Source organism: Typopeltis vanoorti, chromosome 2 (genome assembly GCF_054136105.1).
Source record: "Typopeltis vanoorti isolate ZY-2024b chromosome 2, IOZ_Tvanoo_1.0, whole genome shotgun sequence".
Classification (NCBI taxonomy): domain Eukaryota; kingdom Metazoa; phylum Arthropoda; class Arachnida; order Uropygi; family Thelyphonidae; genus Typopeltis; species Typopeltis vanoorti.
Window position 1 is genome coordinate 3,016,648 of NC_143550.1, and position 14,790 is coordinate 3,031,437.

At 35.6% G+C, this 14,790-nt stretch overlaps 1 protein-coding gene across 1 annotated transcript in view; it reads left to right on the forward strand.

Moving 5' to 3' along the window:
• Positions 1 to 12,625, forward strand: part of LOC150108787 (uncharacterized) — a 98,190-nt gene extending 85,565 nt beyond the window's left edge. The window contains exon 5 of the mRNA XM_090414237.1: positions 9,296 to 12,625. Within this exon, the coding sequence (XP_090270363.1) occupies positions 9,296 to 10,494 (1,199 nt within the window). The 3' untranslated portion in view covers positions 10,495 to 12,625. The remainder of the gene's footprint in view (positions 1 to 9,295) is intronic.
• The last annotated feature ends 2,165 nt before the right edge of the window (positions 12,626 to 14,790 follow it).

The following is a 14,790-nucleotide window of genomic DNA, read 5'->3' on the forward strand; positions in this document are numbered from 1 at the left end:
GTGAAGAGTATGTCATGCCTCAGTAACTTGCTCACATTTTATAATACAACGACAGCTGAGTTGGATAAAGGTAATAGTTTTACAGTGATACTGCTTGGTTTTGCAGAAGCTTTTGACAGGATATTGGATTGAAGTCTAATCAGTAAATTGCATTGCATGGGGATGAATATATAGTTGAAGTGGATAAGAGGGTGGTTGATGGAGAGATATCAGAGAGAGTAGATTATTTATTAGTAGTCCAGTAGAAGGTCTGCGACTAGTGGAGGAGTGCAACAAAGGACTCTGTCCTTGGGTTGCTACTATTTTATTTGTTGATTAATGATATAGGAAAGGATCTGAGAGGAACTATTCAGTTGTTTGCCGATTATGCAAAATTGGGTTTGGTTACTGAAGAATACCCCTGATGAGCAGAGACAAGCAGATTATTATGCCTGCTTCCTTATGGAGCCTTGGTAAGACCTGATCTTGACTATTGCATGTAGATCTGGTCACCTGGGTTTCTTGGGGATGAGGAGGACATGGAGAGGATCTAGAAGCAAGTGACCAAGATGGTATCAGGTCTATGGAACAAATCTTATTGAGGACAGGTTGAAGATTTGTGTCTTGAAAAAATTGGTTGACAGGTGGAAAAGGGATGATTGATGAAACATGCAAATTACTGAAGGGTTTTTATCAGATTACTACAGAAGAAAATTTTCATAACAGGTCTGACAATGGGAGAACTAGGGGACCCATCATTGGAAACTGAGCAAGAGTATAGTTAGTGGGGGGGGGGGCTAGATTTTTTGATTGGAGAGTGATGAATCAGTATTAGGTTGGAGTCTGTTTTGTGGGTGCCATGACTATGAATGAGTTCAAAGCAAGTATGATAGATACTGCGTGAATGTTGGATGGGGCCTCAATTGATGAGTCTAAGACTCCATGGAGTAATTAAATATCACATTGAATCTTAAACTTGCAGCCAGGCATTCACAATGCATTTCCAACATCTACTCTTATTCCTCTCTCATTAAACTCATTTTTCACACAATAGCTAACCACCTGTATGTTCTTTTGCAACTCTTGTCTTTTGGACCATGCTTTTCCTTTCTGGTCTGCATTTTATATTTTTCATGCATCTGATCACTATAAACTGTCTTGTACCTCCTCCATAATATCTTTTTTCCTCTGATTGCCTCATTTCACTGTTCATCTACCATATCTCATCAGCCCATGGTATTGGTCACAGTTGACTTTGGGGCTTCTTATATCAGCCACCTTATAATTCTCCATATATACTTTCTCAACCCTTTTTCTGTTAGATCACCTCCCATACCATTCATTACCTTATGATTCCTCTTATCGACTTGTGGCAGTGTTGATACATCATTCACAACCATGTCGTGCAAAGTATATCACTAAATCCAGCTGTAAGATCTCAATTGCTTCCATCTGAAGCCGTACAGGCTCACTCTCCTTCTTTCCATCCATCCCTCCAATCCACCTGCTTATAATTAGAATTTCCCATTATGATCACCTTCCTTTCACATGCTCAACTAATTTGTCTAAACATTTCACAATCTGTTGTGCACTCCACATTCACTGACCTCTGACAACATCCTGTCAGATATACTAGTCTAATTTCACCCCCCCCCACACACACACCAAACAGTTTCAAAATCTTCACATATGCTTATTCCAGAAAACATAATTCCCTTGCTATCATTAATAGCATTTTTCTCTCCTCCTGTTTTCATCTTATCCTTCTAGAAAATTCCATATTCCTCCATTTCTATTCCTGGCTGTGTATCATCCTCTGAGAACCAACATACAGATATAATGACACAACAGTTCTTCGTCATTAATCTTTGGTCATAGAAAATTTTGTTCAACCACGTTTTTCCTTTATTACTGCAGTACGTCTCTGTAGCATGCTGAAAATCAAGTTACATACAATGCTTATACCGAATTCATGATTGTCACTTGTATTATTTTTTCATATCTCTCTTCACTCATGGTGACCTTTTTCTGCTGCTGTACTCATGAAATTCCCAGTAATGATCCAGCTTTGTTATTTTAATATCAGGCCATTGTAACATTCTGGTTACTTTTTCTTCTACAAGTACATTAGCAGAATTCAATGTCATGAAAGGCTTGCATGATTAGATATTGTATTGTAATTTCCTTAATGGAAATTTTAATGTGAATCTCAACCATGAAAAGCTGTTAGCTTATAACAATAGGTATGTGGGTATTAGTACCATGGGTATGCTGACAGGATGTTAGATTTTCTATAAATCCTGCTCTACAGACAAAACATGGTACTTTTTTTTGGGGGGGGGTGCTTTTAATTTCTCTCTCTTCCTATCTTCTCCTGCCTCTGTAATAGGCAACATCTGTACTAGCACACTATTTCTTATACAGTGGCACTACTTCTTTTCACTTCTTAGACACTGTCCATTTCAAGATTTATTAAGTGGGTGAAGGGTGCGGCGAATTCTTTTGCACATTTCCTAAAAATGCATGGTAATATCTCATCTATTTAAATAGCCTTATTAATATTTAGCCCACACAACACTTCATACACTTCTGATCTGATTCTTTCACTTATAGTTCTTCTAGTATTTGAATTCTAGATGTTGCACAACAGCATCGTTCACCAGCACGATGTACATTGACAAATCATCCATTAAATACTTCTATTACATTTATCATTGTCATTCTGTTAATTATAATGACTGGCTACAGTTGTCCTTCAATAATTGTTATTTCTCTTATTAAATAGAATTCTCTTGACTTCTCTTTTGTCCCCACTGATCAGTCTTCTCTCATACTGCACTTTGTCTTTCTTTTTCATGCTTGTTACATTTATAGTTTGTATTTATATTTCTCATGCATCTCATCACTGCCAACTGCCTTATATCTCCTTCATAATAACTTATTTTCCCATGCCACTTGCTTTCACTCTCATCCATTTTACTCCTACCAAGTCATGCAAATATTTGCATCACTTGGTATCAATTGTGCATTGTTTGTATCAGATATGTCCTAATGCAGTGTTTCTCATCCTGTGATCTGCAGACCACAGGTGGTCTGCAGGCAGACTTGGTGGGTGACTTAAATGCCAGTTGACAGGTGACTTAAATCCTGTGATCTGCAGACCACAGGTGGTCTGCAGGCAGACTTGGTGGGTGATTTAATGCCAGCACCAAGCAGATCTGCAGGCAGATCTGCTTGGTGCTGGCATTTAAGTCAGGCCAAGTAGATCGACTGAGGCCTCTTTTAACTATCTACTACTATCCACTCTACCTTTCCTCTCCTCTCTCACTATCAGGCTGACTCTCAGCACAACTTTTTTTAAATCTAAAGAGGCCAGTGATGAAAGGCATGAACTCCCATTCTACCTCAATAAAGGTTGAAACTAGTCTGGGTAGTGGCCCTTCCCTTAATGCATAACATTAGACATATCCGCAAGGAGATGTGTTTTGCATTATAGGAGATACTGAGATAGGAGTGTTGGTAGCTTTCTCCACCTTTGCAACGAGTTGCCCTGGTGTGTACCACCTTACCCCTGTCCTGAAGATACTTTCAGGCGCAAACTTTGTTTGCTCACACTTGGATAAAGGATTAAACTAAACTTATTATAGTCTAACCAAGTGAAAAATAAACTCTCAACAGTCAACAGACTCATTATGAGAAGTCTCATGTAATGAAAATCACATCCATCAATTTAGTCTCAACATTCACTATGCATTCTGACACTGTTCCACTTGTGAGGGTGGTCTGAAAAGTTCTCGGCCTAACAATGAAAAAACGAATTTATAATTTCATAATTATTTTTCAACATAATCTTCCTTAAGACTAATACATTTATTCCAGTGCCATTATCCCATCCCTGTAGTGGTTCTCAGTAAGATCTGCAAAATACCCCTCTACAGCTGCAAACACCTCTTGATTTGAAGTAAAATACTGACCAGCGAGGAAGAGTTTTAGTTTTTGGAAGAGATAAGTCAGAGGGAGTCAAATCTGGGGAATAGGATGGATATTCCAACAATTCATAGTGCAGATCCCTTAATTTTCCCATTGCCAAAATACTTTTGTGGTCAGGTGCGTTGTCCTGATGAAAGATGATTTTTTTCTTCTGCAAACCGGGTCTTTTCTCAGGAACTTTTTTATCTAGTCTGGTTAAAAGATCAGAATAATATTCTACGATTATTGTTTTACCCTTTCAAGATAATTAATAAACAAAATGCCTTTAGCATCTCAAAACACCGATGCGATGTCTTCTTTGACACTGAAGAACTGGCTTTTGTCCACTGTTTTGACTGCTGTTTGGATTCTGGTGTGTAATAGTGAATTGAAGTCTCATCCATAATAATAATAATAATAATGCACAAAATCAGTTTTATTCTTGTTAAAATGCTCCAAGCACTGTTCAGAGATTTTCATACAAGTGTGTTTTTGATCTGCTGTGAGCAAGCGTGGTACCCATCTTGCACAAAGCTTTTTCATTTGCAATTGTTCATGCAAATTATAGCTTACATGTTCTTTTGAAATGCCTATAGTCTCAGCAATTTCACGTACTTTGACTTGCCGGTCAGTCATTATCATATCGTGCACTTGATCAATGATTTGTGGTGCTGTTACACTTTTCGATGTCCTTCATGTGGATCATTTTCAAGGCTGGTACTGCCACATTTCAGCTCGGCAGCCCATTACTTAATTGTCGAAAATGAAGGAGAAGAGTGGACATAAACTTTTATGAATTTCTTTTGACATTAAACCTTCTTTTACAAAGAATTTTATAACTGTACAATACTCAATTTTATCCATTTCAAGGGATACAATACAGTCCACCCTTTGGCTTCAGACAGCTGTATAAAACAAACTACTTGATAGAATAACTTGCAGTTTCACATGGATGCTTATGACAGATGTACCAACTGAGAAAAAAAAAAATTGCAAAAGTGTTGCTATCTATGGTCGACGCCATGAACTTTTCAAACCATCCTCTTATGTACCACTCTTCAGATAAAAATCTAAAAAAAAAAATATATATATATATATATATATATATATATATATATATTCTCTCTCTCTCCATCACAGATTTTCCAGTGATTGCTTCTCATTCTTCTCCTCATGAATCTTGCACTCTTTTCATAATCTCCTAGTATTAATGTGGAATAATCTCTCACCAACTTAAACTTCACTCTTCCGACATCTGTTTTCTGTCCTATCTACCATACTCTGCAATTTACATTTGCTTAACCTAACCTAACCTTCCCCCCCTTTTTTTTTTCCCATAACCAACATTCCAGTCCTAATATTGCCTTGATCATTGATATTTGGACATCATCTGATGTTTCCGCATCACATTGAAAATGAGATGATCAACTTTGAACACAATAATTCATTATGTGGTCTGACCAACTGTATTATTATTATTACTACACAGACATCTCCATGGATTCTGTAGACTCATCACAGAAGGACCCACGAAATAATTCGCTAAACATAATTTGCACAGTATTGTCATACTTCTTTGAATTGGTTCACTGACATACCACTTGCAACTGACTCTGGCAATCTATTTCACTCATTTCTCTTCTCTAAGCAAAATACTAGTCCTTATGCTAATCACACTTACTCAATTTCCAGGAATGACCCTTACTGTCAGTGGCGTAGCTATGGTGGGCATGGAGGAAGCGGTCCTCCCCAGGTGGCACTTTGTGTTTAAGAAATCTTGCCATGCTGTCTACAGAATAGCAACTGAGTGATAGACTTCGACAATGTCATCGACGATTTTGCTAATGGAAAAGCAAGAAAAATAACATTTTAGAATGTTGGAATTAAAGTTTTACTTCAAAAATAAACATAGTGTTTTAATTTATTTTCCTATACTTTGGTTTGAATATTTTGTAGTATTTTTGGTGTGTATTGAGAGGGACTGCCCTGGGCGGCAAACGCTCTATCTACACCACTGCTTACTGTCTTAAGTAACATACTCTCTCCTTTTCTGCATATCTAATTTCTACAACCCAAAAATCTCCAATTTTATGTTTATAAAAAGCATAAGAACCCAAACGACAAGATCTTTGCACATATCAAAATCTTATAAAGAGATATTATAATCTCCTTATCAGTGTGTTCTTCAATAACCAGATAATCCTTACAAGCTATTATTGCCACTTATAGATTCAAAACATATAAACTGACTCAGAGCTGATGAGTAGGAAAGAGCACTCAAAGTACAAACATAATAAGACAACTGCAGTAATAAAACACTATCACACTTGTTAAAAAATCTGCCTCATCAATTTAAAAAATGATATTGAACAGTATTTAGTTGACTCACTATAGCAGGGGGGGGTGTCCAAGACTTCGACCGCAAGGCACCTGAATGTAGCAAATTATTCGTTTCTTAAAGAATGTAGCAAATTAAACGAATAAATAGATTGAAAATGAATAGATAAATGATAATCAAAATTATTAATTGATAAAAAAAATTGTCAAACATGTCAAACTTATTTATTTCTAATCTGATGTAAAGTTTATAATTTAGCGTTTAACAATGAGGCCATCGCTTTACAGCAGTCACGTGATTCGCTTCGTCTAGAAATGTTCGCTTGACGGTTCTGAATGTGCCCAATGGTAACACGTTCAGAACTGTCAAGCAAACGTTTCCATCTGTGTATTGTTCTTGATCAAGACTCTTGCAGCCAAAATGTCCCGATTATCCAGTATTTTAGTACCGAGTAATCCCATGAAATCGTTTTCCGTTTATCGATATTTAGTGTGTATTATTTTAAATTAAGCAAGTGAATGCAATTAATATTGTTAAAAAATAAAATAAAATAAAAACAATTAAGGATAACAATGAGTGAGCCAAGAACAAGTGCAAAAAAAAATAAAAACTTATCACTATCATAAAGAAGGGAAGAAGATTTTTTCTTTATTATGATGAAAGACAAATGCATATGTATAATTTGCAACGCGAATGTGGCTTTACCGAAAAAAGCAAACGTTGAAAGACAAATGCATACGTATAATTTGCAACGCGAATGTGGCTTTACCGAAAAAAGCAAACGTTGAAAGACACTATCGAACTGTTCATAAAAACTACGAAGAAAATTATTCACGGGGCACTGCCTTAGGAAAAGCAAAGGTACATGAAATGAAGACACTGCTGACAGCACAACAAAATAGAACAGGAACCATACCTTGGAGATTCAGTGACAAGCCTTGAAGGAAACCCTGATTGATTCAGCCAGAGAGACATGTGGTGGGGTTGTCTGCAAGGATAGAAAAATCAGAACTCCATGGTGGACACAGGAAGTTAAAGAGGCAGTGAAGGAAAAGAAGAAAGCATATCAAAAGTTCCTGGCAAATAAGTCAGCTTGTGCTCTTAGAGAATATAGAAACAAATGTAAGAAAGCAAAACACTGTGTAAAACTAGCTAAACAAAAGTCATGGGAGGACTTTGGCAAGAACATAGAAAATAAATATCAAGAAGGTGGTAAGATATTCTGGAGGTTGTTGAAGAAGCTTGAAAATGGAGAAAAGAGTGCTGTAAAAAAGAATTAGAGATGATAAAGGTGATATGAAAACAGGAGAAAAAGATAGAAAAAGCCATCAAAGACTTAAAATGTGGAAAGGCAGCAGGAGTAGATGATATTCGACCAGAAATGCTGAACTGTGGTGGTATAAAAGTCTTACAGTGGCTGCACTGTACTGTTCAGAAAGCCTAGACAGAGGGACAAATTCCTGATGATTGGAGTAGAGCTCTAATAGTACCCATATATATATAAAAGGAAATAAAACTGAATATGAGAATAACAGGTATTTCCCTACTGAGTGTTCTTGACAAGATCTATGCAAGTATACTTGAGAAACGGTTGAGAAGAATTGTGGAAGAAAAGCTTGGTGAAAAACAAGCTGGATTCAGGCCAAATAGAGGCTGTCAGGATCAGATCTTCACTTCATGACAAATAATTGAGAAAGCATTGGAATATAACAAAGATCTGTACTTAAGTTTTGTCAATCTGGAAAAGGCATATGACAAAGTGCCAAGCGAGAAGCTATTCAATACACTACAGTTATATGGTATCAATGGGGCATTATATCAAGCAATACTTAGTCTTTGTTTGAGTTGTAAGTCAGCAGTTAGAATTGAAAGGAGTACAGGAAGATGGTTTAATGTTAAATTTGGTGTCAGACAAGGTTGTACATTATTCCCTCTGTTATTCATTATCTATATGGATCACATTATGAAGGAAATGGTATTAAACATGATATCAAAATTGGAGATGTTAATATCAGCTCTTTGCTTTATGCTGAATGTTATACTTCCAAATAAATCCGTTACAAGTTTGCAAGATTCCTTGACTAAATTGAATAACTGTTGTAATAGATATGGTATGAAGGTCAGCAATAAAAAGATAATGACAATGAAAATAGGTAGAATCGTTGAAAATGTCAACTGTGTTGTGAACGGAGAACCTGTGGAACAAGTAAAACGTTTCAGCTACTTTGGCATGACTTTTACCGAAGAAGGTAAGTTAAATTTGGAAATAGACAACAGAATCAACAAAGCTGGTATGGTAGGAAGTTCATATGGAATTTATTCAGATGACTGAATAAATTCCATATGAATTTATTCATATGGAATTTATTCAGTCATCTGAATAAATTCATATGGAATAAGAGAGAAATTAATCGGAACACTAAATTAGCTGTATACAAGACGGTGCTCAAACCAGTTTTAATTTATGGATCTGAGAGCTGGGTCAGAAGTAAAACACTTGACCAAAGACTAGAGACTACAGATATTGGAGTGGTGAAAAGATGGCATCAATGGCAATATCATATTGAAAACAATATTAGGAAAGAACTTGACATTGTCAGCATCCAGGAATGCATTAGCAGAGCTAATCTCAGGTGGTATGGTCACCTAAACAGAATGGCCAGGGAAGATTAGCAAAATAAGTGTTCTCTGCCAGGAAAAAGACCCAGAGGAAGACCAAGAAATCGGTGGATTGATACAGTACAAAGTGCCTTAGATGATAGAAATATAAGATCTGATAATATTGGAGTTTGGACAAGTAACTGACTGATTTGGAGGAAAATTGTAGATAAGAAGTTATTAATGATGTAAATTTTTCATGTAGTACTATCATATCCTGTACACCCCTTGAGGGTACAAATCAGGAATTTGATGATGATGATGATGTTCATTTATAATGATTTTTGTATATGAATTTAATTGACAGAAATTACTTATTACATTAATTACCTTTTTATTCATTTTTTGCAGCTCAGCTGTGCAGTAAGTTGGGAAGAAAAGGAACAATGATCTTCTGTTCACCTATCTTTGTTGGAGGCTGGTTGTTAATTTTCTTTGCTAAATCAATTACCATAATTTTTGTGGCTCGAGTAATAACAGGATTTTGCTGTGGCTTGGTATCAGTTGCTGTTCCAACATACTTGATAGAAATTTCAACTCCAGAGGTGCGTGGATTTTTGGGAGCTTCATTTCAGGAATTTGTATGTATTGGAGTCCTCCTTGTTATGGCTTTAGGTGTAGAGATACGGTGGCCTTGGCTAGCTCTAGCCAGTGGCATTGTTACAGCTTTGTTTCTTTTAATGATGTGTCCCATGCCTGAATCTCCAAGGTGGCTTGTATCCAAAGGGCAGCATTCTGAAGCAATAAATGCAGTTTCCTTTTTACAAGGCAATCATTTAGATCCAGAATCTGAATGTGATGCTATTTTAGCTGATCTCCAAAATCAACCCAAAGGCAGACTGACAATTAAAGAACTTTTTCATCCTGTAGTAATCAAGCCAGCTCTTCTTTCTTTGGGATTGGTATTTTTCCAACAGTTTTCAGGGGATAATGGTATTATGTTTTATATTGAAGACATTTTTAAGTCTTCAGGAAGTACGCTTAATCCTTCGTGGGCGTCTGTCATTGTGGCTGCAGTGCAGGTAATTATAACCTTTGTTAGCATGTTTTTGATGGACAGAACAGGACGAAGGATCCTTTTGATGATGTCAGGGTTTGGAATGTGCATTAGCTTGATACTAATGGGATTGTTTTATTTTCCTCATACTGCTTTTCTCAAGAACTATGGATGGATTCCTGTTCTCAGCTTGGGAGGCTTTATAACATCATTTTCTCTGGGATATGGACCAGTACCATGGTTAATGTCAGCAGAAATGGTTCCAATCCGAACCCGAAGTTTAGTATGTGGAATAGCATTTGCATTCAACTGGAGTATGGTATTTGTTGTAACAAAAACTTTTGATATGATGGGTGATGCAATGCATCCTTATGGTGTGTACTGGTTTTATTCTGGTATGTGCTTTCTCAGCTTTCTGTTTCCTATTATTCTATTGCCTGAAACAAAGGGAAAGCCTTTAGAAGAAATTCAGAAGTTTTTTGTAAATTCAGATGAAGAGAGGCAATTACTGACTGATTCTTTAGTCGGAATAGAAGGATCTCTTAACTCATGAGAAAAGATGATGTATAGAAGTAATTAGTTATGTAAATTATAATGAATAGCAAATGTCATAAAAATGGTGATATCTTCTGACTAATATAACAAAGTGGGTGTCAGTTTATAGATGCTATTCCTTGTGCATAGATTGCAGATGAATTTATATGAAAATGATTTATACTTTGCTATGAAACAACCAACAGAAATCTTTTGTTTAATTCAGGAATTTACCATGCTTTGAAGTTAAAATTTTATGGGATAAAATTGAAACTTTTTTTTGTTTGTTTGTTTGTTTGTTTTTTGGATGTGTCTTTTGTAATATAAATTATAAACATATAGATACTTTTATTATTAACAGTCTGTAGTCAAACGAGGTCTCAGTCAATAAGCAATACATCTTAAACCATGAAATTAAACAACATACTGACAACACATTCCTCTGACCACCACACCCTTATACAACATTCAGGAAGACTCCTGTTAATTCCTTCTACTGTACATTCAAGAAATGCCTTCATATTAATCTAGTAAAACTCCCTAACACACTTTCCTCATCAAAATGGAAACTGTTACTAAATTTGAGCACAACAATCCATGTGTGGTCTCGCCAGTGTCATATGGTGGCATAACCACCTCCTTAACTTTGCTTCTCGGTATTCTTGTCATGATATCGGCAGTGTCTCTTGCAACACTTGGAGTATGCCAAATTAACTTTGGGTCTGTTGATAAGTTATTCCCCCCCCCTTAGATCTTGAATCTCATCCATCTCCTGAAGCACACTTCCTACAATACAGTACATAATCCTTCTATAGAGAAGCATCTCACTTATTTGTATTAAAACTGTTATCTCATTCAATCAGTTTTAATACTCAGGTTTGTGCCATCATCAGATAGCAGAATGCCCTCCTGCCATATTATTGAGACATCTCCATGAAGTTCTAAGATTCATTTTAGGAGGCCTATTCACATACTATCCCCCCTACCTCTAATCTCATTTGCTCATGATGCAAGAACAGCCACCTCTATCATCTTTTTTCCTCTTGTTCACAATCTCTACAAGAAAAAAGTGTTTGCCAATCACACACTTTCACACTATTTTTGGGAGGACTCCTGTTAATTCTGTATGCATGTGTGTGTGTGTGTGTGTGTGTGTGTGTACTGTATGTAAATATATGAGGATGGTCTGAAACGTTCTCAACCATAGATGGCAACACTATTGGCAAGATTTTTTTTTTCACACCAGAGTCAAAACAGTGGACAGAAGCCAGTTGTTCAGCGCCAAAGAAGACAAAGTCGGTTCCATCAGCAGGAAAGGTCATGGCATATGTGTTTTGGGATGGTATTTTTTTATTAATTATCTTGAAAAGGGTAAAACAATAAGCGGGGAACATTATTCCGATCTTTTAACTAGACTAGACAAAAAAATTTGCGAGAAAAGACCCAGTTTGCAGAAGAAAAAAAATCGTCTTTCATCAGCACAATGCACCTACTTACAAAGGTGTTTTGGCAATGGGAAAATTAAGGTATCTACACTATGAATTGTTGGAACATCCACCCTATTCCCCAGATTTGGCTCTCTCTGTCTTCTATCTCTTCTCAAAACTAAAACTCTTCCTCACTGGTCAGCATTTTTCTTCAAATCAAGAGGTGATTGCAGTTGTGGAGGGGTATTTTGCAGATCTTACTGAGAACCACTACAAGGAAGGGATAATGGTGCTGAAGCTTCGCTGAAATAGATGTATTAATCTGAAGCGAGATTATGTTGAAAAATAAAAATAATTTTGAAATTATAAATTAGTTTTTTCATAGGCTGAGAACGTTTCATACCCTTTGTATATGTATGCTGTATGTAAATATTAAATGTATTAATGGAATAAGTTCAGTGAAAGTACTGTTTTTTCAGTTAATTATTCAGTTTAAGTAATTGAATTTTGCTGGTAAGGTGTAAGAAAGAAGCATAACTGCAATACTGGAAGATGATCTGACAGGGGATAAAAAATGACATTATAAGGAAAAATGAAAAGGTTTTATAGCTTGTAATTTCTTTAGTACTCGGAATTGGATAAAATTTGTATTTTTGAATATCTCTTTAAGAAGCTGTTGTAATCATTCTATACATGGAAATATATTTATTTTATTAGGCTTAATGTTATTTCTTGATTGAGATATGTATTGACTGAATTTTGATAGTATTGATAATTTATTTGAGTAGCGTATTTATTTTTAATCTAAATCCATATAATTTGGGTCTCTGCTATATTTTGCAATATTAAAAATGAATACTCATTTTTTTTTTTTATTGATGAGAAAATAATATCCAAAGGATATCATATATATTCACATATATCAGCATGCACAGCCTAAATAAGTCAGCACAATTTAGTTTTAGTGCATTATTAGCATCACTTTCTGGGATATGTGCCAGCATTGCATTGAAAGAAAAAAAATAATAATGCAATAAAATTAAATTGCTTACATCAGCATGTTCAGTTTGCTGCATACATAATATGAATGTTTTAAATATCATCTTCAAATTTTTGACGTACCCTCAAGGGGTGTACAGGATATGATAGTACTACATGAAAAATGTACATCATTACTAACTTCTTATCTACAATTTTCCTCCAAATCAGCCTCTTACCTGTCAAGACTCCAACATTACCAGATCTTATATTTCTATCTTCTAAGGCAATTTTTATCATATCAATCCACCTATATCTTTGTCCTCCTCTTGGTCTTTTTCCTGGCAGAGAACACTTGTTTTGCTCATCTTTCCTCTCCCATTCTGTTTAAGTGACCATAAAATCTGAGATTAACTCTGCTAACACATTCCTGGATGCTGACAATGTCAAGTTCTTTCCTAATATCCTCATTTTAATATGATATTGTCATTGATGCAATCTATTCACACCCCCTAATCTTTCTCAGGACTTTCATATCTGTGGTATCTAGTCTTTGATCAAGTGTTTTACTTGTAACCCAGCTCTCAGATCCATACGTTAAAATTGGTTTGAACACAGCTTTTGTTGTATAAGCTAATTTAGTGTTTTGACAAGTTTCTCTGTTATTCCATATAAATTTACTCAGTTGAGTTCCTACCATACCAGCTTTGTTGATTCTGTTGTCTATTTCCATATTTAATTTACCATCTTCACTAAAAATCATGCCTAAGTAGCTGAAATGTTTTTCTTTTTCTATAGGTTCTATTCACAATGCAGTTGATATTTTCAATACTTCTGCTTATTTTCATTGTCTTTGTCTTTTTATTGCTGAGCTTCATACCATACCTATTACAACATTTATTCAATTTAGTCAGGGATTCTTGCAAACTTGTAGCAGATTTATTTAGAGGTATAACATCGTCTGCATAAACCAAAGAGCAGACATTAACACCTCCAATTTTGATATCTTGTTTAATACCACTTTCCTTCATAATGTGATCCATATAGATAATAACAGAGGGGATAATGTACAACCTTGTCTGACACCAAATATAACATTAAATCATCTTCCTGTACTTCCTTCAATTCTAACTGCTGACTTATAACTCAAATAAAGACTAAGTATTGCTTGATATAATGTCCCATTGACACCATATAACTAGCATGTTGAATAGCTTCTCTCTTGGCACCTTATCATATTCCTTTTCCAGATCTACAAAACTTAAGTACAGATCTTTGTTATATTCCAATGCTTTCTCAATTATTTGTCATGAAGTGAAGATCTGATCCTGACAGCCTCTATTTGGCCTGAATCCAGCTTGTTTTTCACCAAGCTTTTCTTCCACAATCCTCAACCGTTTCTCAAGTATACTGGCATAAATCTTACAAAGAACACTCAGTAGGGAAATACCTCTGTAATTCTCACATTCAGTTTTATTTCCCTTTTGTTATATTTGTGATGATGATGATTCCTTTTACAGCACTCTTTCCTTCATTTCTGTGTTTATTCAATAGTCTTCAGAATATTTTGCTACCTTCCAGACATTTATTTTCTATGTTCTTGCCAGTCTTCCCATGACTTTTGTTCAGCTACTTTTACACAGTGTTTAGTTTTCCTACATTTGTCTCTATATTCTCTAAGAGCAAAAACTGATTTATTCAACAGGAACTTTGGATATGCTTTCTTCTTTTCCTTAACTGGCTCTCTGACTTCCTGTGTCCACCATGGAGTTCTGATTTTTCAATCCTTGCAGACATCACCACCACATGCCTCTGGCTGAATCAATATTTTCTTTGAGGCTTGCAACTGAATTTGTATGATTTGGTTTCTGTTCTCTTTCATTTTTTCTTGAATAATGATTGTGTATTTT